This window comes from Talpa europaea, assembly GCF_964194135.1.
Source record: "Talpa europaea genome assembly, chromosome: 8".
In the NCBI taxonomy this organism is placed as follows: Eukaryota; Metazoa; Chordata; class Mammalia; order Eulipotyphla; family Talpidae; genus Talpa; species Talpa europaea.
The window spans coordinates 26,275,879-26,301,595 of NC_140075.1; the positions used below are offsets into that span (position 1 = coordinate 26,275,879).

The window sequence follows — 25,717 nt, forward strand, 5'->3', positions numbered from 1 at the left end:
GGTCTGTGAAACCAGTGTACCGCTAGCGCAGAGCTTTGGACAATACCAGGTCTGAGAAGGGACGTTCTTAAGCAGAACTTCTTGAACATTTCAGATCCTGCAGTGTGGGTTTGGACAGTACATATTTATTAAATGACTGGTCTGACCCTGGGAGGGTGGGCAGGTATGATGCCCACTGCTGCACCTCCCCCTGCAGTGACCTTTAGGGCTAACCATCCCTAGGTCCGGCTGGGCAACCAGCACGCAGGGGGAGAACAGCAAAACCCTCTGAAGACATACCTGCTGCACCTCCCCCTGCAGTGACCTTTAGGAATGGCTTTCGCCACGGTCCCTAGGTCCGGCTGGGCAACCAGCGCGCAGGGGGAGAACAGCAAAACACCCTGAAGCAGGGGAAGTACAGCAAAGTTCCCTGAAAAGACAGAAGCTTATCAAAAGATAACGACCACCAGGAACCACTACAAGAATGCTAAATAACCTTATCCCGTCTTTCTAGAACTACAAACTTTAATCCTTTATTGTCTTTCTAAACTTCCTTCTTTCTTCTATAAAGGTCATTGCTTGTTAATTAAAAAATCATCTGAAATCCTTAAAACAAGGCTGACTCAAATAAAACATTACTAAACCCTGTAATAATTAAAATATAGTTTAGGTAAAAAAGTAGTTAATAAAAAATGCGATTATATATTTTAAAAACAAAACTAATGGTCTATCTACTTAGGAATGAGGCTGAGTCCAGATGTAGATCACCGCCCTGTTGGTGATAGGCTGAGCCCATGAGCAAGCTGATTTCATTGATATTCATTGTTCCTGTGCTTTTGGAAAACATATATATACTGGTCACAAACTCAAAGAAAATTACACTCAGATTTTCACTCTTGAAGTGTGTCTGTTTGTCATTTCTTTCACCGATGCCCTGACCACCCTGCACGCTTCTCTCAACCCTGAGGTGGCCTCATCGTCTACTGCTGTGCTGGTCCGCGGCAGCCCACCTACATTTTTAGTCAATTAAGTGATTCCTGGAAACTTAGGACTAGTAAACCAAGCCATATGATGCTGCTTCTTCATTTCGGACAGATTCTAAGCTGCAGGAAACAAGAAAGTCACTCTGGAATCCAATCTAGAGTGGGAGGAACATTCACAAGCAAGTCACTAACACCATCTCAGGGTGAGGTCCACGTACCATTCAGATAGATGAGAATAATAATGATAATGAGAGCTACTATTTCTTGAGCTGCCACTATGTGTCTGGCATCCTAGTCAATGTCCATTTTTACATATTTAATCCTTACAGCGACTCTTAGAGGAAGGTAGTATTCCCCAATTACGCAGATGAGGGAACTAAAGCTTTGTGGTCCAGGGTCACCCAGTTGCCAATGGAAGAGCTATTTTAGCTGCTTTTATGTCCACCGGCCCCCCAGACTGACTCTCATTTGCCTTAACACCCCAGGCCAAAGTCCTAGGCAAGGGGCCTGACATCACTGTTCCCTGGAATATCCCCCCTGGCTCCCTTAAGTGTGCTCAGTGAGTGACTGGGGGTGGGGAGGTGTCGCAGAAGCTGGTGTGAGGGTGAGGAAGATGATGAGTCATTCATGTCTGAGTCTGTGGGCTCCAGAATGCTGAGTCATCCTAGGTCTGTGAGGCGTTTCTCTCTCTCACCAACATACCTGGCCCTGGGCAACCTTGGGGAATCTGTGAAACTGCTCTCAATGCAGATACCCAAGTTCATCAAGTAGCCTGAATTTATTAAAATTTTCTTTCAGGAAATGTCCGATAAATTTATGAATCTCTTTTTTAAAAGATTTATTTATTTATACAAGAACTGGGGTACAGTCAGAGGCACGGGAGGGTGAGAGGATTCACCAGAGACAGAGTGGGGAACAGGACAGGCAGAGGGACCGAAGACACTGCTGAGGGGAGCAGCGGGCGAGACAGGAGAGGTCTGCCGCGCCATGTGGGACCCTCACAGGCTGGCTGGGAATCAAACCAGCGCTGCAGAGGCTGCGGACAGTTTCACAGCGCTGTGCTCAACCCACTGTGCCACCAGGGAGGCCCTAAATTTATGAATCTTAAAACATTCTTATCATTACTATGTGTCAATGTGCTAGCCAACCCGAGTGCTTTCTATCTCAATGTGGGGAAGGGCCCTATGCCATAAGAATGAATCTATACTGGTAGACTTTTATGTCTCAACGACAGATCTGGTGAGGAAACACCAGTCTTCTCCTCCCACCCCCAAAACCTCATTGGTACCTATCTCCCTTGAAGCTGACTAAAGCAACTGTTGACAGGAAAACTGCAGCAAAGGATGGGCAGAAAAATTGTGACTAACTCCCCATCACTCAGAAAATTTAAGTGGCTCAAACATCCCACCCCTCCACCCGCTGAGCATGTCAGTAATCATAATGTTACTGTATAATGTGAAAATTTCCAAATAGAACTAAACTCAGGTCTATAAATATACATGATTAAGGCGCCAAATATAGCACTGCCTTATTTTCATGGGGGCTATTTCTGTGTGGTGATTGCCTGGCTGATTTGCAATTTCAGAATACAAATGGCTTTTCTCCATAACTAATGGAAACTTGGCAGGGTGCTGCACACCCGGGCCCCCTCTGTGAAAAAGTCTGTTACCCAGTGGTAAGTGCTCTTCTGAATTACATAAGCAGAGCTGACAACAGGCAACAATACAACACCAGATCCTGCTAAGATGAAATAGCGTCTGTTTTGTTTCTCTTCTGGAATAGACTCCTCTGGCCATAAATAATGAAATGATCATGAGCACATGTCCCCGTGCCATGCTAAATTAAATACACTACGGAGCAAGTCAGGAAGAAATGCCAAAGGTGGTTTCTGTGATACTGGAGTCAAGTAACTCAAAAATGTTTAAATAAGGATGACGTAAACAAATTCATAACCATGGTAACTGAACGAGGGAGGAACTTCCTGAAGCAAACTCTGTAATTGTTATAAGCAAAACACTGACTAAACAGTCGATAATCTTCATCTAACAGAGATCAAAGTAGATTTATGACTTAGGGTGATCACAATATCATTATGTAACTTTTCCAGTACTATCACGGAAACTATGATCCACCTCTGAGCCAGGCTTTTGGTAGGTAAATATAACAATGGGTTATATTTTGAAGCAGTTTCGAGAACGGTGGACTTTGGAATCAAAGTTCAAATCCCAGTTCTCTCACATACATTCGGTGACTTTGGATAAATGAGACTTAAGAGAAATTTTCTCATCTGTACAATGGGGATTTTAACATAGTAACCTACGTCTCAGGGTTATTGAGAAGACTGAGAGAAAGCACATCAAAGCAGTGTCTGGTATATAGTAAATATACCAGTGGTCTTAATATTATGTCTCAAAGTCTATCCTCAGAATCTCTCATTGATTTCTGAGCCTCCTTTGCCTGACTCTAGGGTCCCACTTAGAACATTCCTTCCTGCCAGTCACTATTAAGGATATAAGCAGGCCAGGAACCCAAGAACCCACTAAAAGCCCAGGTTCATAGCGAGACCCCAAACCCCGTGTTAAAAAAACCAAAACAACAACAACAAAAACAGAGCTAGACTAGTTGTCCATAAGTTAGGAGTTTAAGTATAAATGAATAAACAAAGTTAGGAACCAAAAATTTCAACCTAAGTCAGAGATAGTGTGGAACTGAATTGTTACGCGCTTGACCATTGTATTGCCATTTTGTGTGTGACCGCCATTTTAGAGTTTTTCTTAGCTATAAGTTTAGGTTCTCCTGGAAAAGGATGCAACACTCTTGGACTATGTCTCATCCTCGCCTCATCCTGGACAACCAATGATGACAACCTCGGACCGCTCCGGCAACCAATGAAAAGAAGGCAACTAAATAAGGAGACTGATTAATTTGAACTCGGAGCGCGCCCATGCCAAAATCGCCTTTTAGTAGCCAATGAGTAATTGCCAGCTTGTTTCAAAATTTAAGCCTGCTTGTAACCCTATAAATACCCTCTGGTTCCCCGGTTCGGGGCTCTCGATATCCGCCGCTGTGTCGGTGCGTGTCGTGGGCCCAGACTCGAGCCTGCAATAAACTCCCTTTTGTTCTTGCAGCATTTGTCCTTGATCTCTTGGGGAACACGTTGTTGATCTTTAGGCACAACAATAGTATGAAGTTAGGGAAAGTCCAATTTTAAGAGTTCTGTCTTACACAGCCCCTTCCAAGACATGCTAAATTTTGTGTTCATAATTTTGCCTTTTTCTTAAATATGGCCCTTAAAATCGTATACTTTGGGGTCCATAAACATCTGGAACTGCCCATATCTATTGCATATTCTCTGAGCCCAACTGGCAACAGGAGTGACCAGAAGCTGTGGGTCACAAGTTTATCTTAGGGGTCTTACATTCTATTTCTGCTGATGGATTGGTCAGTGATCAGGGGATCTGATTACATCTCAAGGCTCCTTGATGAAAAAAATGAGCCAAATGGCATCAGGAATTAGGCAGGGTGTGACCAAGCTGAGGATTAAGAGTAACACTGCAGAGCCTTAGAGTTCAATAAGGGAAATGAGATTTATAAAAATAAGTACAATAAGGCATTAAATCAGTGTTTCTCAAATGTGGTAAACCTAGCTATGATGGAATAGCTTCACTAGCACTCAATAAGTACAACTAGAAATGCTAGATAAAATTAATAAGATGTGCCTAAAGGCAATAGAAATCTGTTAAGATAGACTGGTCTTAAGGGGAGGGATACTTACCGAGGTAATCTCAACTTTTTGTATGTGATTTAGCCATTGGGGATGGATAATGGGCTAAAATTTGCATCCTCCAAACTACATATTTTGAAATCCTATCCTCATTGTGATGGTATTTGGAGGTGAGACCTTTGGGAGGTGGATGGAGCCCTCACAAATGGAATTAGTGTGCCCTTGTAAAAGGAATCCCAGAGTACAATCTTTCCCTCTTTCCAATGTATGAGGTCACAGAATAAGATGGTAGCTTATGAACCAGGAATTGCACTCTCACAAGACACAAACCTTGATCTTGGATTCTCAGCCTCCAGAACTATGAGAAGTAAGTGTCTGTTGGTTAGACCAGCACAAATGGAATAAGAGAACATTTGGCAAGCTACCGTAAACATCCTTATGAATGGATTTTCTTTTTTTAATTTTCTTCTATATTTCTGACCCACTCTCTATTGACCATACTAAATTCTCCCTTTTTGAAGCTTAAATTTTTAAAGGAAACAAACATGTAAGGAAATTAGAACACAAGAGATATTGGAAATTTATCTTTTTTCACTGCATGGCAAGAAATGGGAAAAGCCAAGTGTGAAAGGTTGACATGAGGGAATGCCATGCTTCATTGATCAAATTTTTACTCATTTGGATTTTTAGGATGTTCTATTAATACCAAATATCTGCCAACATATTATCCCATATAATACATTTTGTATAAATCACTTCACTTCTGGTTTCTTCTTCAAATGTGTTACTTTAACCTCTGGTTACTTAGAGAAACACACACACACACACACACACACAAGCCTTATTTTGTAGAGGAGAAAAACTTTTCCCTTGCTTCTTAGGTTCTGTAGCCAGAGGCTGTGATCTAAACTGACAAGAAATAGATTAAAAGAACAGGCATACAAATTTAACTGATTTTTTTTTATGCAGGTATATTTCAGTCATCTGTGTCCAATGATATTGGTTGTTACTTTTTTCCCTGGAAGAAAGAAGGGACACCTTAATAAATGGAAACTTAATGTCACCTTTACAAAGGGAAGTTTATGTTCTGCTTTTAGGAAGAAGCAAGAGGACAGTGATACTTCTTGTACTTGCTGCCTCTCAATTGCCTTCGGCTCAAAGATACACATTTTCCTTAAGGGGCATACACATTTTCCTTAAGTTTTGGGGTATATATTCTGATCCCTTTCATTTCCTAAGGGGGAATCAAAGTTCAACTGTTAATATGAAGATACTAATTCCCAAACTGTGCTCTGAGCAGCTAACTCCTTAAGGTTGTTACAGGGCAGGACCCGAGGGCCACCCTAGAACCCCCAAACCTGCCCAATCTAAATAGGTTCTGCCATCTGCCGCATGAAGACAAAACATACTCTAGTGCCTAAGACATTTAACAGAAAGAAACTTGAATACAATTAGTGTGCAATACAGAAAAGGGGAAGAATATAGTTTCTAAATCAAGCACCCGATGTTATCCATTCCCTCATGGGTAAATGTCCAGTCAAACAGGGTTGGCCCAAAGCAGGGTCGCTGAGGCCCGAAAGCCTGCCACAAGTCTAAGGCACCCTCTGGTGGGGACCCACAGGCAAGGGGCAGAAGGGGTTCAGCACGGGGAAGGAAAGGAGCAAAATCTAAATCAAGATAAATGTTGCTACTGTTAACCTCCCCCCGGGTCTCTCCTCCACATCTGTTTCAACCAGTCCAAGACCAAGAAGCAAATGCAGCTTCTCCACCTGTCTCTGCTCCATTTGCTTCCTCCAGGTCTCCTTCTGTTTCCATCCTGCTTCCTTCTCCAGTCTCCTCTAAAGCTTTCCCTCCTCTCTCTCAGCTCCACCCTTCCTTGGATGGGGCAGAGAACCTGGAACCTCCCTTTTCCCTGAGACCACCCAGTTACAAGGTATCTTACTTAAAAAAAAAAAGTTCTATCTTCAAGTAAATACTAGGTTAAACAAAGTTAAATGTGATTTTTTTCCAGGAGGAATTCTCAGAAACTTTAATTAGCTAAGTATGTGTTGTGATTCTGCAAAAGGGGAATAATAATTCATTGTGTTCCCCAAATTTATTTGACCATGGAACATGTTGGTCAGAGTAATTTTTAAGACCAGGGTTTCCAGTAAACACACCGAGAAATAATGGGATTAGCCATCTTTGTATGTAAATGCAAAAGCTTAAGTAGCTACTGAAATATTTTAATTGAAGCTGCTTTTAAAATACCATCTGAGTGACTACAAGGCAAAAAGAAAAAAGCATATTCAAGGCACAAAGCCAAAAGGTAGAGAGAAGAGCTAATTGCATAAAACCAGCACAGTGTTAAGTCAGCAGGGGGCTGAGCTCGGGTTTGTCTCTAAGAAGAAAAAGTGTCCTAAGCTTCTGTATCCCATTGAATGAATTAAAACTCCTTCTTGGGCACTAAAGAGTAGCAATAGATGAAAAAAGAAAAAAAAAAAAAATCACGTGTTTATGTCCATCCTTGTCTCAGTAAAGCTCCAGTTGCATTATTCTTAAGCATCTATTAACATGATTGCTTCATAATTACAAAAGCTAGCTGCCAAGTATTTTTCACAGAAGGCACTGCTTGTCTTTTAACAGCGCTTCTGGCTCATGCAAAATGGTCAGCATTAAAAAAAAATCCTGATCTTATTTTAATTGAAGAAACATCTACCCGCAAGCTAAAAAAGGAAAAAAATGTATTCAAGGCACAATGCTAAACAAAAGCAATAATGTAGATGATTTAGCAGGTGGAGGGAATATAGGATTTAGAATTGATATTATCAATGTATGAGAAGCATGATGGAATCTACTGTCTTCCCTTTGGTTCTGCTGTCCTGCTGTATTTTTAACTTTAGCAGAGATACTCAATGTCATGGATTGAGTTTCTGAAGGTCCTCAAAGGTCAACTGCTACCCTGTGGCCTTCTTGACCCTTCATACTCCCTGGATGGGGACACAGGCAAGTACTGAAGTCAGGATTGTTAGCAAGATCATTGCCTCAGACATTTATGGAAAATTGGAAAGAAAGGGATTCGTATTTACTGAACACTGAAGAGCATGACATTTTCATAAACATCAATCCATTAACAAAACAGATTTTTATTTTGCAGATAAACCTGAGATTTAGAGGGATTATAAAGCAGGACCAAAGTCAAACGAAATACTGACAAGCAAATAAGGTAAAATTTGAGCCAGAGGTGGGTGAGCCCAAGTTCTTGAGACTTGAAGACTACAATATCATGGTCTCCTGATCAGCGGGACACAAACGGCTCACTCATACCATTTCTCCCAGAATCTAGCAAAACCTCTCAAATTTTATCATCACACTAACTTCAAAAGACCTGATAATGTTTAGATCTTCTCATTCATTTGCCCAAATCAATGGAGCTATTTATTCTCAACTGCTGGTAATGAACTTTCTTAACTCAGCATTTTGTGAAAACAGTCTAAATACTTGAATTGCTTCATTTCATGCTCATTCTCTTGGCAGGCATCATTTTCATTTGCATTTAAAAATAGATTTCAAAATCATGACATATTCAGATATGAAAAACAGGATGGAGAGCAATAGGAACACATCTGAAAGTCACATGGCTCAAATACCTGCATCTGTAGTAATCCCAAATTAAATAGAAAACTCTTGAATATAGAAGCAATTACTTGTTTGTGCTTGATTGAAAAAAAAAAAATAAAAACTGCCTTAGGATTGCAGACTTGGATTCAACCCCACCTGGTTAAGATGCTTTGATTCCATCTCTTCATTATTTGAAGGAAGAGTAGACCTCTGAAGTGCCTTTAAAAATTTCATGATTCAGTAGTCAACTGCAACTCACTGGCCTTTGCGGTGAACAAACAATGGAACAAACAATGTAAAATAGTTCAAATTCCACCACTATCATCCCCTTTCTAATTTCTTTGACAAAGGCAGAGGACTTAGGCACCTTCTGATGAAATTTTCTTTTTAGGATGCTAGAAAGTAAAGCAGCAAAGAAAGTATGGCCACCTAGCTAGAGTGAATGAAGTAGTATAGGAAAATGGTTTACTTAATGAGAAAGCAACAAAATAGCTTGCTTATTTTGGTTGCAGGTAACACAATTCATATTCTCTAAGGGAAGAAAATTCAATCTTTTCCAGAAAAGGGAGTATTACACTGAGCAGTATTCTCTCTTGCTTAGTCTAATACTATATATTCACAAATTAAAAAAAAAATTCTGAGAGCCATTCCTTATATAGATTCCCATAGGTGCTTTCAAATTCATATAATCAGACAGAAATTATGTAACAAATGATCTGGCTCAATTCTTACACTGATAACAAACTGGCTTCCTAGTGCAGTTTCCTGGGCATTCGCTCCATTATACCATCAATTTCCTTTTCCTCACCCAACATTTATAGCAGTGTTCTGACGCAGAGGGACATACTGTAAGATGAGTCTCAGTCACATCCACCACAGCCTGGTGGAGCTGAGCAAACACTAGTCACACAAAAATATCACTGACATGACTTTTGGGACTTAATTTCCTTAAGAATTCATGACTCCTTCGAGATGTCAGGACAGAAGAATTTAATAGCAGAGTATAATTGTTGCTTAATTTTTTGAAGGATTTTTGGATGTGGTCAAGTCTGTAGGTAGATACACTAGAGAAGACCCTTTGGGGCTCATACTAGCAGATGTCAAAATGGGAAGGAGAGAACTGATGGGCAATTTCTCCCTCCCCAAACAGATGTCTTTTGAGAAAGCATGAGTGACACTCACTGTTAATTCTGCCATCACAGACTCATCATTCTACCTTTCATTCATGTGAGGACAGCACAGTAATTTTAGTACAGTGCTGCATAACCTACTAAGTTGCATATGAATCACTTAGGAACTTTGCTGAAGTACGGATTTGGATTTAGTAGGTCTGGAATAAAGGCCAAACTTCTGCATTTTTAATAAGCTTCTCTGTTGATGCTGCTAGCTTGCAAACCAAGCTAATATCTCTGCCATCCCAAATCTGGAGCACATTTTACCTTCAAGTCTCCTCTGGCTGGTTATCTATTAAGAGACCCAAATAGGGCAGGAAACGCAAAATGTCTGCATTGAGAGAAACCTATCTTGCACACAGACGTTCCCTGCCTCTTATTGCCTGGACTCTGCATCTTCTTTTTGTCCAGATAGGTTTACCAGATTCCTCTTGCTTAGCTGACGACAAATCATGGCTCAGCATTACCAGCCTGGTCTGATGCTACTTTGTCAGCTAGTCAAACAATAGTGATGTGATACACCTGCAGAAATAAACTCCTGGACCTAACCCTGAGATTCTGATTGATTAGGTCTGGGGTAGGCAGCAAGAGTAAGAAACACTCTAGGTGATTCTAACATATTCTGAGATTTGGGGAAAGGAAGTGCATGAAACGACTCTAATGGATTGGAGAGACATATACCCTATGGCATTGATGCCTTTCAATCAAGTAAGATAGCAAGGAAAGATGGGGAGAAAGGAAGCACAACTGGAGTATCTGATAGTAAGACAGGATTTCCTCTCCAATTTGGACACTTGCTTATGGTCATTTATGGTTAATCCCACTGTAAGTCCTTGTCTCTAGAGAAGTTCACTAAAAATGTGAAGTATTATTCCATAGAAAATTCTTTTGGTTCTTTTAATATATATATCAATTAATGATCAGAGTATCAAAGGAATGTTTATATACCCTTCTTGTTGAACAAATACAGCTGGAGTTTTTCACACAATTTTTTTTTAATATATTCAAGAAGACAAACATTGAAATTGGTTAACAAAAATCAGGACTGAATATTAACTAGTGCCATTAAAGTGGCAGTAGCAAATATAAAATACAAAAGCTATTTAGACTTTATAAATGACAAATCTTCACTAAAAGGGCTATGGTCTGGTTACTTGGTCTCTGCTGGGGCAGATGTGGCCTCTTGAGAGGTTTTAGCCTCTTCTGGCACAGCGACATGTCCTGCCTCAGTAGTAGTGATATCAGACAGGATAGGGGCAGCTTCTGGAGTGGAACTCGCTCCTGTCTGACTGAGGGTGGAATCAGTCTCAGAGGCCGAGTTTTCTTGACTGGAGCTGGCATCTGCCAGATTGGGTTTGAGGTCAGCTTGAACAGGCAGAGCCTCTTCTTCTGTTTCCATTTCTATTTCCTGACTTTGAACTTCCTCACCTTCTTCTACCATAGCAGGGGGTAGCTGTAATAAAGTCTACCAAAACAAAACAAAACAAAACAAAACAAAACAAAACAAAACAAAACAAAACAAAACAAAACAAAACATCAATATAAACACAGACTTATGAAGCTGTCACATTAACATCATTTTCATAACAGATTCTGTTTACTCTTGAGTTCTCCAAAACACTGCAAGTCATTTTTCTATTACAGATATAACAACTCTGATGACAACAGCCTAGGTTTTGATGACTCCATGGAATATGCTTACAACAGATATTACATAATAATAAAAGTACAGGGCCTTTCCCTAGTGGCAAAAGAGGTTAAGTCTCAGCATTCCTCAAGCTATTGCCAGCCGCTACAGCACAAGTTTGATCCCTGGCCAGGGAGCTAACCCACAAAGCGCAGCAGACCTCTCCTCTCCCCCCGCTGCTCCCCTCAGCAGTGTATTTCAGTCAATCCACCTGTTCTGCTCCTCACTCTGGTGAATCCTCTCAATCATACCACCTACGCCTCTGGCCGATACCCCAGCTCTTGTATGCATAAATAAATGTTTAAAAAATAATAAAGCACCTATTAAATCTGTAGAGTGGAAAACAATACGAAAAACCAGTAGATTTTTTTCAGCAAAGAAAAACACTGTTAAAACTTCTGGAAAAACAGTGGTTCATTAACACTACCTGACAAACCAATGAAGGAAAGGGCCAACTCCCATTAGGGAGACCTGTGAGGAATGGGAAGACAGCAAGTCTTGACACAGGCCCAGGCGGGAGGAAGTGCTGGGCCCAAGGCTGCTGTCTCACTCAACCGAAGTGCTGGAGCAGCTCTAGGCACTTGGACCCCCTACTCAGTAAGAATGGAGCTAAGGCGCAGCTCCTCTGCTCAGAGACTGTTTTTCTTGTTGGAGATCAGAAATAATTTTAAAGTGCCACTGTAATAGCAGCAAAAAATATATAATAGCAACGAAACTAACAACACGTGAAAGGCCTATATGCTGAGTGATGAGAAAATTCACAGGTCCAGCAAAATGGAGAGATACTATATCCATGGAAAGGAAGGCCTTCCTTTTTTATTGTTAAGATGTTAATTTCCTCCAAATTGATCCTAAGTATTACTACTCCCCCAAACATCCTAATGAAAACCTCAGCAATATTTTTTGGGAGGTAGAAATTGACATGCTGATTTTAAAGTGTATGTAGAAAACTAAACAAACAAGAATAGCTGAAATAATTTGGAAAAAGAACAAAACTGAAGGACTCATATTATCTAATTTCAAGATTTACTATATTTTTTTAAATTTTTTTTTTAAGAGGCATGTTTTATTTATTTATTTTATTTGTTTGTTTGTTTTTGTTTATATATGCACTGGGTAAGTCAGAAGCGCGGGAGGGTGAGAGAACTCACCAGAGCCAGAGCGGGAAGCAGAGCAGGCAAAGGACCGAAGTACACTGCTGAGGGGAGCAGCGGGCGGCAGGAGAGGTCTGCGCGCCATGTGGGACCCTCCTTCGGTGGCCGGGGAGCAGCCGGGGATCGAACCGGCGCTGCAGAGGCCGCGGGCAGCTTCACAACCCAGCGCTCAACCGCTGCGCCACCGAGGAGGCCCTCAAAATTTATTATAAATCTACTCTAATAAAGGTTGTATAGTAATGGTAAAAAGACATACATAGTTCAGTAGAACAGAACAGAAAGCCCAGAAAGATTCGTAACTGGCCAGTAATTTTTTTTTTTTTTTACTAAGAAGGTAAGATCTTAAAGGTTGTCATCACCAAGAAATAACAAAACAATAAAACACAATGAGATAAAAAAAATACAAAAAGAATCATAATTACATGATAATAACATGAATTTGCTGTGGAACCATTTCACAATATATACAAATACCAAATCATTACGTTGTATACCTGAAACTGTTATATGTCAATTATGTCTCAATTAACAAATTGGTTTATCTTCTCCTCATCTACCCCAAATTACAAAGTAAGTCAACAGAGGAAAATAGAGTTTATTCAGGAAATGGTAATTTAACAACTGGATATCCACATGCAAGTGAATAAAACCCAACCCTACTTTGTACCATATTAAAAATTAACTCAAAATGTATCACACCTATAAATGTAAAATATTAACTATAAAGCTTCTAGAAAAAAATATTGGAAAAATATTAAACTTTGGGTTAGACCAATATCATTTAGTTCATAAAATGCATGAATCATGAAAGAACAACTCAATACACTGGATTTTGTCAAACTGCAAAACTTCTGTTCTTTGAAAGACTTAAAAATAAAAAAAAACAAGTCACAGACCAGAAGAAAACATTCAGATAACAACATCTAATAAGGGATTTGTAGTGAGAATAAATCTAAAAACTCTTAGAACTCGGTAATAAAAAAAGAAAAACCTCCCCGCCAAAATGAGCGAGAGACATGAATAAAAATATCCTCAAAGAAGATATACAGAGAGCAAATAACATGTAAGACGCACCACACATTATACATTAGAGAAATGCAAATTAAAGCCAAGAAGCCATTATATACCTACTGAATGGTTAAAATAAAAAAGACCAAACATAACAAATATGGGTGAGGGTGTGAAGCAACTGGAGTACTCACACACTGCCAGTGGGACTACACCACGGCATACCCACCACCTTGTAACACAGCTGGCAGTTTCTTAAAATGTTGAATACATACCTTATTTCATATGTAGCCATTCTACTCCTTGGAATTTACCCCAGAGGAAGTACAAAGACTTGTACAAGAACATTTAGAGCAGCCTTGCTAGTAATTAGCCCAAACTGTATATAGCCCAAATGTTCCTCAAAAGACAAATGGGTATATCAATACAATGAATTTCTATTTAGCAATAAAAAGGAAAGAACTACTGATAGATGCAAAAACAAGACTGAATCTCAAAATAATTATGCTGGTAATCATAGCTAAGAAAAAAAAAAGTACATGCTTATGATTCTTATTTACATAAATAGCTAGAAAATGGAAACTCATCTATAGTGACAAAAAGCAGGTTCTTGATGGATGGAGGTGTAAAACGGATTGGTTAAGGATGGGAGGGACTATCAAGAGGCACAAGGAAAACTTTGGGGGACAGTAGACATGTTCATTATCTTGACTGTGGCAATGGGTTCACAGGTATGTACACATGTCACAACATATCAAATTGTATACTTGAAACATGTGGCACTTACTGTATGCCAAATTATATCTACATAAAGATAGCTTAAAAATATGGATGTTATATAATAACCTTTGGGTTTAGTTGGTTTCCTACAAGGAATTAATAAGTATTTCAAAGATTTATTCTGCAATAGGGGAAGTCTTTCTAGCTAGAAAAATAACAGTTAGTTCTAGAACTTACCTGGTGATAATGATGTGTGGTCTGTATCAAATGCATGTACATATTATATACAAAGTTAGCCATCTGGGGCATATTCTTTATTATTTGTACTTCATGAGATGGTCTCTCTCCATTCTAGAAAACAAAAAAATTTAGAGTTAAAATGCTAAGAGCTAACATTTGAATAGAAGATCTTGTTTCCATCTTATGTACCTTAGGGTTTGGAAGACTTAAGGACAGTGAGGGGGACATTCAGATATAAGTGTTAAGAGTCCAATGTAGACTTCATGAAGAGGAGTGATTCAATTTCAATTTAAAAAAGGTTGAGAGTAGAAAAGAATCTGCTAAATGCTGAGCCTTGGTCTATTGATAAGTGTAGAAGAATTAATAAGAGATAAGCAATTATCTGAATAGAGAAATACCAACATGGTCGAAAGCAGTGGTCGTTAACACCACGTATTTTCCACAAATGAGTCTAAAAATTATTTAGAAAGAAAATATTAAAGTTATTATTCCTAGTTATGTTTTTCTAAAAAATAAGAAACTAACATTTACTATTTTTATATATATACAGGCTCTTTGTTATGAGGGTGAATACTCAAAAGCTTGGTTTTTTGAAGCTTTTGACCCATATATACACTATATAAAGTGTATGTCAAAATGTTGGCTAATAGTAGTTTAAGGTGCAAGCTTTGGGGAATCTATCAGAACTGTCTAGGGTAGAATGTTAAATGGGAGAGGCCTGGGCTCTAAGACCCCAGAGATTTAGGTTCAGAAGGTCTAACAAAGAATGAGGTGATTCTGATGGAGTAGTTTTTGATAACAGTCTGATAAACAGCTCTGCCAGTGTAGGTGAGGTGGTAAAGCAAAAGAAGAAAATACAAAATTGGTATTTATTCATAAATCATCCTTGAATAAAGGCTAAAAACTTTTCTATTTATAGTCCGTCTGAGCCTTTCCTTCAGTAGGAACAATTCAGACACCACAAAAGAACATAAAACTTCTTTCAAGAAAAAGTGTTTTACCTTATAATGACAAATTATAAAGCACATAAGGTTAGTACTTTAAATAGTAATTTTTAGTATTAATCATGATAGCAATACCTCACGTAAACAGGTGTTCTCTGGATGATGGTTACTTTCTTCAGTGGTCACAACATGCTGGTACAACTACTGTCTTCCTGCTGGCTTGTTTCCCCTAGCCTGTGGGGGTGATGCTAATGGCTCCAAGGTTCTATTTCAAGCTGTCTGAACTGATGATGAACCTACCCCACCTGGGATGGTTGCAGAACACCCACCCCATCACATCTCTCTCTATCCTTTTCCTTCTATCTAAAAACTATGGGCCTCCCTGGTGGCGCAGGGGTTAAGACGCAACCAATGAAGCAATCTGCGGCCACTGCAGCACAAGTTCAATTCCCGTCCGGCCAGGGAGAAACCCATATGGTGGGGCAGACCTCTCCTGTCTCGCCCACTGCTCCCCTCAGCAGTGTACTTCAGTCTGTCTGTCTGCCTGTTCTGTTCCTTGCTCTGTCTTTGGTGAATCCTCTCATCCCCCGCATCTCTGGCCTGTACCCCAATTCTTGTACAAAAATAAATAAATCTTAAAAAAAAAAAAACTACTTAGCGGGGCCTCTCTGGTGGCACAATGGGCTAAGTCTCAGCACTATCAAGCTATCGCCAGCCACTAAAACATGAGTTCGATCCCCAGCCAGGGAGCTGACCCACATGGCGCAGCAGACCTCTCCAGTCTCATCAACAGCTCCCCTCAGCAGTGTATTTCAATAGATCTGCCTATTCAGCTCCCCACTCTGTCTCTGGGTGAATCATCTCACCCCCTTGTACCTCTGGCCCACACCCCAGTTCTTGTATGCATAAGTAAATAAAACTACTTTAAAAACTACTTAGCATTATTACAAAATAAACATGGACTTTGATCTTTGTTTTTTAAAGAGGGATGGAAGGATTTTTTAAAAGAGGTACTGTTAATAACTAAAACAACTTTATGGAAAATTCAGTGGACTGCTCAGACATTTGGTGAAGCCCAAAGTCCATAGCGTGCTAACTTTCATGTAAGAAGGAAGACAATAAAAGAAAATAATTGGCACTAGTGACATCTTGGCCCAGGTAATACCTGGTTGTGGGGGTGTCTGGTGCACCATCAAATGTTTAGCAGCACCCTGTCCTCTACCCACGATATGTCAGTGGCACCCTCAGTTGTGACACCCAAAATGTCCACAGGCATTAAAATATGTACCTGGGGGAACACCCTTCTCCCCCACTGAGAATCACTGTGTTCTCTCTGTTAATCTGTTATCTTTGCTTGATACCTGTTTTAATGCAGTTCAAATGCTTTGTCCCCTGACACCTTGTCTGAGGAAGAATATGTCGCCACATTATTTCTGCTAGACTCATCTCTAAATTACTTTTGTGCAGGATTATGTAGGGGTATATATAAAGACTTCTGTTCTCTAAGTTTACAAAATACTGACTTAAAAAAATCATGATGTGTGATCTCAATCAAATTTGTGTAGTCGTTTACTTAATTTTAAATTATAATTGGAATGGGGAAAACAAATAATTGCCATTGGACAAAAATTTTCATTAAGATTATGTTAAGCTTATGTTAAGATTACATTGTCAAAACAAGTATCTGCTCCTTTGTGCAAAAGGAATATAAGGAGGCTAAACCAGAAATTAAACAAGTTACCTACGGGAGGAAGACAGGACTACGGAAAGAAATAAGAGGTGACAGGAAAAGGCTAGCATTTCCCCCAAAACCTAAGCTTCTTGAGTTAAACCATTTAGTATTGTACCACCAAGGAATTAGTTCAGTTCCCCTTATAAACTGAAAAGAGGCAGATGGTACAATGCTTATTCACATGGACACTGGAATCAAATTGTCTGGATTTTCAAATCTTGGATTCTGTGTCTACTAGATGTGTAGTCAGTTACTTAATCTTTACAATCGTCAGTTTCCTCACATGTAAAATGGGGTTAATAAAAAAGCACCCTGGACAGAGCTATTACTGAAAAGAAATGAGATATGTATAAAAAGAACAAATTGCTGAATACATGCTAAGTACTCAATAAATGTTGGGTGGTATTTGTATTTTTATAGAGAAAATCTAATTCCATTCCCTGTCAAAAGGAGCACTCTGAACCAGCGATCTGATGATTTATCTGATGATTTTCTTAGCTAATATGGTCATTAATAAGAGAATGCTAGTCTAAACAATGAAGAAAAAAATCCTACCTTTCTACTGGTTGGGAAAGGTTCTGTTGGAATTATATGCAAATGAAGTGGTCGAGCCGTGAGCTGGCTGAAAGCTGGAGTTAGTTCAAAACAGTTTTGGAAGAGGGATACTCTGGCGAAGATATAAAGTCCAAGTCTGGCTCTGGACATGGCCACCACTAAGCGACGGACGTCCCTTTGGGAAACAAAATTGATTAATGCACTTCAAGATTAATAATATTTCTACACACTTGCTAAAAAAGATTAAATATTCCTGTTAAGTTGTGTAATAGAAGAAGTTAAGTCTCTTAAGGATTTAATAAACAGTAAGTTCATGTTATGTGACAAGTAAATAAAGTAAGAAGTTAAAGTTTTATTATTAACTCCTATGTTTATTTTTGGGTTGGGCAAATCACAAAATAACCACTGCACTGATATGGTCTCAGGAGCTCCACTGGCAGGGTGGTGCAGTAAGCAGTCGGGCACCAATTTACTAAAACAGCAACAGTAAGTCAATCTGAGCCAGTCCTCGTCTTTTTCATCTACCAGATTCCCAGGCCAAGTTTTTACTTTCTAGATAATTCCAACCACATTGTTTATATTTATCTATAATAATAACAACCATAAATACAAACAGATATAGACTGATGATATGACATGACATAACAACGCCATGTCTTAGTCACCTATTTACACTGGAACTTAGGCTCAATGTCTGGCCCATAAGTTCACATGAAAGTAATAAAAATGGTTAAACTGAATGATCCAATTATACCTGTAATGACTGTTTGATGAATGATGTCAGTTTTCTTTTATATTTCAAGAAGACTGCTTTAAAAACACTATTTGAATTTGTTTATTTGAATTAAATAGGTTTATAACAGTGACTATAATAGACACATCTTACCTATTAATTAGAATGAAAAAAGATAACTGAAAAAAGATAACTTTTCACTTTAGTGAAAAAAAAGATAACTTTGGTTTCAAATACAAGGGAAAGTTTGTTTCTTGAGATGCTCTTAGATGGCATCTGTTTAAATTTGTGAGTATTCCACAAAAGAGAAGTATTTTAGGAATAATAAAGTCTGGTACAATCACTCCTAACCCCTGAAAGTGTTAAAGAGTGTTACAGAGATCAAATGTTACAAAGATTATAAAATGGCCAGAACCAGTAATTGGAATATTTACCAAATGGCTTTATCTTTGCATAATACAAAGCATTGGGGAATATATAATTTAGTCTCACTTTCTGTGTTGTTTCATGGCCTTGATTGGGGTCTAGTTTCTCTTCTCAGGAAGTGCTATGTGACATCAGCACATAGTATGTACACATGCTCATTTGTGTCGATGGGGAGAAGGGGTAGAAGTCCCTCCCCAACCCTCAAACAAACAGATGTTGCTTTCTGGAAATCAGCGTATTATGAAGCTCAGTTCCCCCTGACATACAGGAGGCTCTCACTTTAGGTACAGCAGATAGTGCTGTTAGAGATCACGAACCAGTTCCTCTGTCGTATAGCGAACGGGCTCTAAGCTTGATCACCTTGTACATTAGGAGAGTTGGGCTAGAACTCCTGCAGATTGAAACACCTATATCTTCCAAGGAAATGTTTAATGTCTCCCCCATAGGACTCTGAGTTTTATGAAGGTGAAATCATGAATGTTAGATTTACTACCACATATTAAGAACCCAGCACATTGCCGAATAATAGAGGTATCTGAAAATATGTGTGAAATGAATGACCAAGCACTATGAATCTAAAAACTAACAGGCAAAGCATAAAGGGTAGGGAAGAGAGCATGCAGTATACATATTGAGTTTTTGATAGATTTTAAATATATAAACCATGATGACCCATTCAGACCAGCAGCTATAATTCGAAATGTGGAAAGGTATAATTTCTCAGAAGTCAGTTTCCAAATACATGTCTGACACTTAAATAAGCAAAAATGATCTGTATTTCAGATTACAATTGTCTTGAAACAATCCCTTAAAACATTACATCTTGGCTTACTCTCGCATAAAAGTTTTGGTCTCATGTAACCAGGTCACTGGTTAAGCACCAGATAGATCCTGATTTAACCATAACATTATGAAAGCTGGAGAACTTTTTTTTATATCCACCAAATAAAGTAATTAGATAAATTCTCCTTATCGTTTTGCTATATATCATGATAAAGGCTTATATATTAAAAAGACTGCTTTCCACAAATCTGCAGCACATAAATACATCATAGTAAATGATAAAAACAGATTGTTTGTTTTGACAATTCTTCATCTTGGGAGAACAAATGGTTCCTTTACCCTCATACTGAAGCTGAAAGATTGTGTGGGAAATGTCAGAAATTCTAAGCAATGAAAAATTTACTTTGAATAAACTTTTTACTTTATTTCCTTTAATTTCTGATTGTTACTGAAGAATAAAAAAGCTGAAATTACTAAAACAATTATTTAAGAGTCAAAAAACTTGGAGGTAAGGTTAACTGTACAAGTAATCAGATGTTGCTGCATTCCAACAAAAAGCACCAAAAGTTGTCATAACCATTAATTATAACTTAAACTTTAAAAAATTTAAAACCACTCACCCACCCAGATTCATATCAAAGCAGATGGCAGAACTGAATAATATGAAAGTTTTTCCTAACGTACCTCAGATGACCCACTGCCCTGGTTCGTACTAGAGAGAGAAGAATATAATCATTCTGTTGACCTTGAAACCTATCAACAGTTGTCACCTAGGAAGAAAAATATGGGAAATTTGGTATATTTTCAACACAGAAACAAGACTGTAGAGTTATCATTTAAAGAATCTGCTAGAAGTAAAAGTCTTATTCTTCATCCCAAAAGAAACACAATCATGTTCTTGCAATTGAAAGAACACGTTAATGAACACTGCAAAATAAACCACACTAACCATATTAGGCCAAATTACTACGTTATTCTCACGTACAGCATTCATCTTTACCTTCACTCATAACTAAATAAGCATCTGTGGAATTAAAAGTTTTCCTCCACTGCTATAGTCCATGAAAGCAAGGACTGTGTTTAAGCTTATTCCCTGATATCCCAGTATGGTGCCAAGCAGTGTATCTTAATAAACACTTATTATTTAACATATTCTGGGCCTCCCCAGTGGTGCAGCGGGTTGAGCGCAGTGCTGTGAAGCTGTCCGCAGTCTCTGCAGCGTAGGTTCAATTCCCGGCAGGCCAGGGAGAAACCCACATGGCACAGCAGACCTCTCCTGTCTTGCCTGCTGCTCCCCTCAGCAGTGTTTTTGGTCGTTCTGCCTGTTCTGCTCCCCACTGTCTCTAGTGAATTCTTTCTCCCTCCCACGCCTCTGGCCTGTACCCTAGTTCTTATATAAATAAATAAATAAATCTTGAAGGGGAAAAAAAAAACACAACACATTCTTAGTTCTTGACTATAACATCCCTCCGTGAAAAAAACAGACAAGTAATTTTCACAGTACTTTTTGTTCAGTTTGAAAATATATGTACAATAGGGAAGTTTAGGAAAGTTCTTTTTTCATTAATTCTACAAAATGCTTAAATTCTTAGCCTACACAAACTGTAATTCATGTTCCTTACCTTACAAAGATCACAAAGCATTTCTTTTAAAATAAACTTCATGGAGGTTATCATTTATATACAATAAAATATATACTCATTTTAAGTGTATACCTTGTTAAATTTTGACAAAATATATTCCCATGTAGCCACCACTGTAATCAAGATTCCTATCACTGCAAGGTTCCTTCTTTATAGTAAAATCTGTATTCCACTACCCCAGGCAACCACCGAGCTGTTTTCTGTGATTATAGATTATTTTTTACCAGTTCTAGAATTCCATAAAAATGGAATCTTTAAGTATGTGCTCTTTTTTGTCTCGTTTCCTTCACTCAGCATGTTTTTGTGATTCATCTATTACAGTATACATTAGAAGTTCCCCCTACATTTTTACACATATTTTAATGCTCTTGAACAGGTGAAAGGGGCTATTTTGAATAATGCTGCAATGAATATTCATGAATATATATTTCTGTGGACATATGTTTCTATTAATTGTGAATAAATTTCCAGTAATGAAACTGCTAAGCAATATGGTTACTGTATGTCCAACTTTACAAGAATCTTTCAAACTGTTTTCTAAAGTTACTATATCACTGTTCACATTCACCAGCAATGATCCAGTTCCAGAGTTCCAGGTGTTGCACATTCTTGTCAACAGTTGGTATTGTCAATATTTATAATTTTATTCATTCTATTATATGTGCAGTAGTGCATGATTGCAGTTTTAAATTGCATTTCCCTGACAACTAAGGATGGTAAACATTTTTTCATTTGCTTATTGGTCATTAGTATATCTTTTTGGGTAAGGTGTCTGATTTGCTAATTTTATATTAGGTTATCTTTAATTAACCATGACTTTTAATTTGAGTTTTTATACTCTGGATATAAGTCCTTTGTTGTTATGTGTGGATGTTCTATCTACAAACTCTGCTGTCATCCTGATCACATGGACGTGTATAAAAACTGGGCTCACACATTGAGAATGACAGGATGAAATGAATCTTGGCCTTTGATAACATCACTGAGCCACTATAATTCCATCCACTTTTAATGAGAGTGACCTTAAAATATAATTTGATAAAATATTATTTAAGATTTTCTGGTTCTTTAGAAATAGAAGATATTGAGGGTCTTCTATTTCTAAACTGTTTATATTTCAAGTATTATTAGCTTCTCATTTTCATTTTCTAGATCCTTTATGGCAGTTTTACATTGTCTATTCCTTCCTGCATGCCTTTCAATTTTGTATTCACGTCCACGATTTTATTTTCTTCCAGTTCAGATTCCATCTCTCTTTGAACGGAATTTCTCTGCTGTGTAGGCTTCCCTGGCAAAAATGGTTACTTCAGTAGCTATTTAAAAATTCAAAAAGAAAGGTGTATTCAACATTTTCATCTATTCCAGGCCAACATGTTTTCTGGAACTGTATCTTGTCCAATTGGTATATCTGATGCTCTGTCTTTGATTTTTCTCCTTTGTAAGTTAAGCTTGTTCTAGTTTCCTTTTTACTATTCATTAATGAACAAGTGGGCTCCTTAGACGGGGCAGGACAATACACTGAGATGGACAGGGCTTTTTCTAAAGGCTGGATGGTTTTCACATCTGAAAGTTTTCTTCCTCGGTTACTGTAGAGACAGCCTATGTTTTGCAAGTACAGCTCAACTATAGGTTTGTTTGTATCAACCAGGATCAGGAAAACTCCTGGTTACTCCTTTGTAATTTCTGTATTTATTATCATATTTCCCATGTTATTTTCTAGAAAAAGTCAAAGCTTTTATATAGATTTGTTTGCAACCAAAGATCTAATTTCATCAATAGTAAAATTATAGTTATGCTTTGTTATTCTTTCTAATTTATTTAATCCTTTATTGATAAAAGCAATGATCTTCATTTTTATTTCATATTACACCATCACATCACATAAAAGATAAAATATTTAAAAAGAAACCCTAAGGTTTGAATGCATTTTGCATCTCCCTTATTCCCCAAGAACACTCTCCTACACATATAAAATAAAAAACAGTTACAAATTATACTTTTTTGTAAAGCAAATTTCTATTTTTACTATGACAGTATATAAAAAAATCATTTCATTATCCATCATTTTACTAACAAAAAGTTTTAGAAATATTTATTTCTAATTAGTATTAGTAAAAATCTTCTACGTGGTAGTTGAGACAAGAAGAGTTCATAATTTCTAATTAGTATCAATAAAAATCTTCTATGTGGTAGTTGAGATAAGAAGAGTTCATAGCAAATAGATAATGCTGTCAGGTAGGAATGCCACAGAATTATTTATTGTCCCTATTATTTCACTTCCTTACCTCTCTTAAGAGGACACAGCAAAGAGCCAAATTAGAACAATATAAATAACACAGAATAAATAGAAATCTTTCCATTTTGCCAATACAATGAATACAGTACAAATCATATTCATAAAATTACCTTATTTGGTCTTCCAATCAATGGATTACTCCCACATCGTCTATTGATGATGTCACGAATAAGATGCTTTTGCCCATTATAAGTTGTTAGGATACTGATCTTATCAGCAGGGTAACCAAGTAAACACATGTACATAAAAAGCGCTACTACATATTCAGCTTCTCCAAGATTCTGTAATGCAAAGAAAATCAGATTGTGCCTTTTTTTTCTTTTCTCGATTTTGTAAAGAAAATGGTTAACTAGCATAATCTGTTAATTTATCACACCTCAAGAAATGAAAAGTTAATTGGGACAAGTGAACACTTTTCAAAAACTGATAGCTAACCTCATCCTAGATTAATACTGATAAATCAATACAGAGCATGTGGTAGATATTTCCCTTTGTCATCTGCAATGTATTTGTAATACATGGAATAATGATAAATGTTACCAACTTAAAGGTTTGGTATTTCTGGAACCATAAGAATCTAAACAATGTAGATCAATAATATTCTGTTATAGGGTACTGCAACTGTAGTTATGAAAGAAATATTAACATTAAAGAGCATGATGACTATTTAAGAAGCAAAAAGAAATTGCGTCTGGCAGTACTATTAGTTGACTCCCAATCTTTTTTTTTTTAAAGATTTATTTTATTTTATTTTATTTATTTATTTATACAAGCACTGGGTACAGTCAGAAGCGCGGGAGGGTGAGAGAATCCACCAGAGCCAGAGCAGGTTGCAGAGCAGGCAGAAGGACCAAAGTACACTGCTGAGGGGAGCAGCGGGCGGCAGGAGAGGTCTGCGTGCCATGCGGGACCCTCCTCCGGTGGCTGGGGAGCAGCCAGGGATCGAACCGGCGCTGCAGAGGCTGCAGGCAGCTTCGCAACCCAGCGCTCAACCGCTGCGCCACCGGGGAGGCCCTTTTTTTTCCTTTTTTTATGTCAGAACGGTAATGTGCTGACGTCGTAACAAGGTTTAAGGGAGGCACATCTCACACAGCCGTGTGAAAACCCAATCATCATGCTTATGAACCGGAAAAGGATCATGACTCAATCTTTACGCAGTGTTCTACTTCTTCCTCATCTTCCTGGTGTTAATTATGTATTTTGTGTTTGTTTTCTTGCTGATGTTTACTTCTGTTACCAGACCACTTCAGGTGGGAATAGGATCTCAAGTGTGGCTTACTGTGATTTTAGAGACTCTGGTTAAGGTAGGGGGAGGACCTTAAAGCTGAAGCTTAATTGAACTTGGTCGGTCAGTCGAGGCTAGTGGAGGCCAAATTGAAAGTACAGAGGAGAGAAGAAAGTAAAATGAGGACATAAAGATAACACAAAAATCAAAAAAGACAGACAAGAAGCTGAATTTCATGAAAAGGCAACACAGAAAATACAGGAAGACCTACAGAAAAAATCATATATATTCTGGTTGTTGGTGATACATAGCTTGAGCTATTTCTTCATTCAAATTTTCTAGCTCTTTGGAAGACAGAAGGGAAAAGAAGTCACATGTCTGTAAATCTTTCCATTTTCTACATCCATTTTCTACATTTATTTAACTATAAGCTCCAATGCAGATGAAAGCATAATCTTTTGGTGCATACGATACCAGGTCTTGTTGTAATTTTGTATGTATTTCTGTATATATGTATTATTTTTCTCCTTAAAAAATAAAATGGGACACTGTATACTCTGCAACCTGATTTTTTTTCAGTTAATATAGCACGAACATTTTCCTGGTCAATAAAGTAAGTTATAATGTTATTATACTGAGTGGCTCTTCAGTATTTCAATATATGGAATATGTAATAATGTAATTAATGCCTGCTGATAAGACATTGAAGTTGCTTCTAAATTTCAAAATAATCTGCAGTAAAAAAGATGTGATGATCATTTAGTATGGAAGTCTTTGTAATGCTGTCCAATTATGTTTTTTTAAGATAAATTCCAAGAAAAGTGAAAACTGCTTTTAAAACATATCAACAACTGTCCACCAAATTACATTCCTTCTAGCGCTGTATAAGCATAGCATTTCTGCAAACCTATCTCAATGCTGAGTATATTATCAGAGGTGAAAATATCTTGCAGTGACTTAACTTGTTACAAATCTACATCCTTTTTTTTATGTGTGCGAACTGTACAATCTTCTCCTTAGTGTATTTTTCTGTGGGGCTTTGGTTTTTTCAAAGTGATTTTATAAACATTCTACATATATTCAGAATTTGACGCATTATTTGTTAAACAATGA

General features: G+C 37.9%; 1 protein-coding gene across 1 annotated transcript in view; it reads right to left on the reverse strand.

The window, feature by feature from the left end:
- Positions 1-10,608: 10,608 nt before the first annotated feature.
- Positions 10,609-25,717, reverse strand: part of AQR (aquarius intron-binding spliceosomal factor) — a gene marked incomplete at its 3' end in the record, with an annotated part of 88,200 nt that continues 73,091 nt past the window's right edge. The window contains exons 31-35 of the mRNA XM_084239511.1: positions 23,490-23,660; positions 20,125-20,210; positions 17,499-17,673; positions 14,265-14,378; positions 10,609-10,923 (exon numbers count right to left, since the gene is read on the reverse strand). Coding sequence (XP_084095637.1) covers positions 10,609-10,923; positions 14,265-14,378; positions 17,499-17,673; positions 20,125-20,210; positions 23,490-23,660 — 861 coding nt within the window. The remainder of the gene's footprint in view (positions 10,924-14,264; positions 14,379-17,498; positions 17,674-20,124; positions 20,211-23,489; positions 23,661-25,717) is intronic.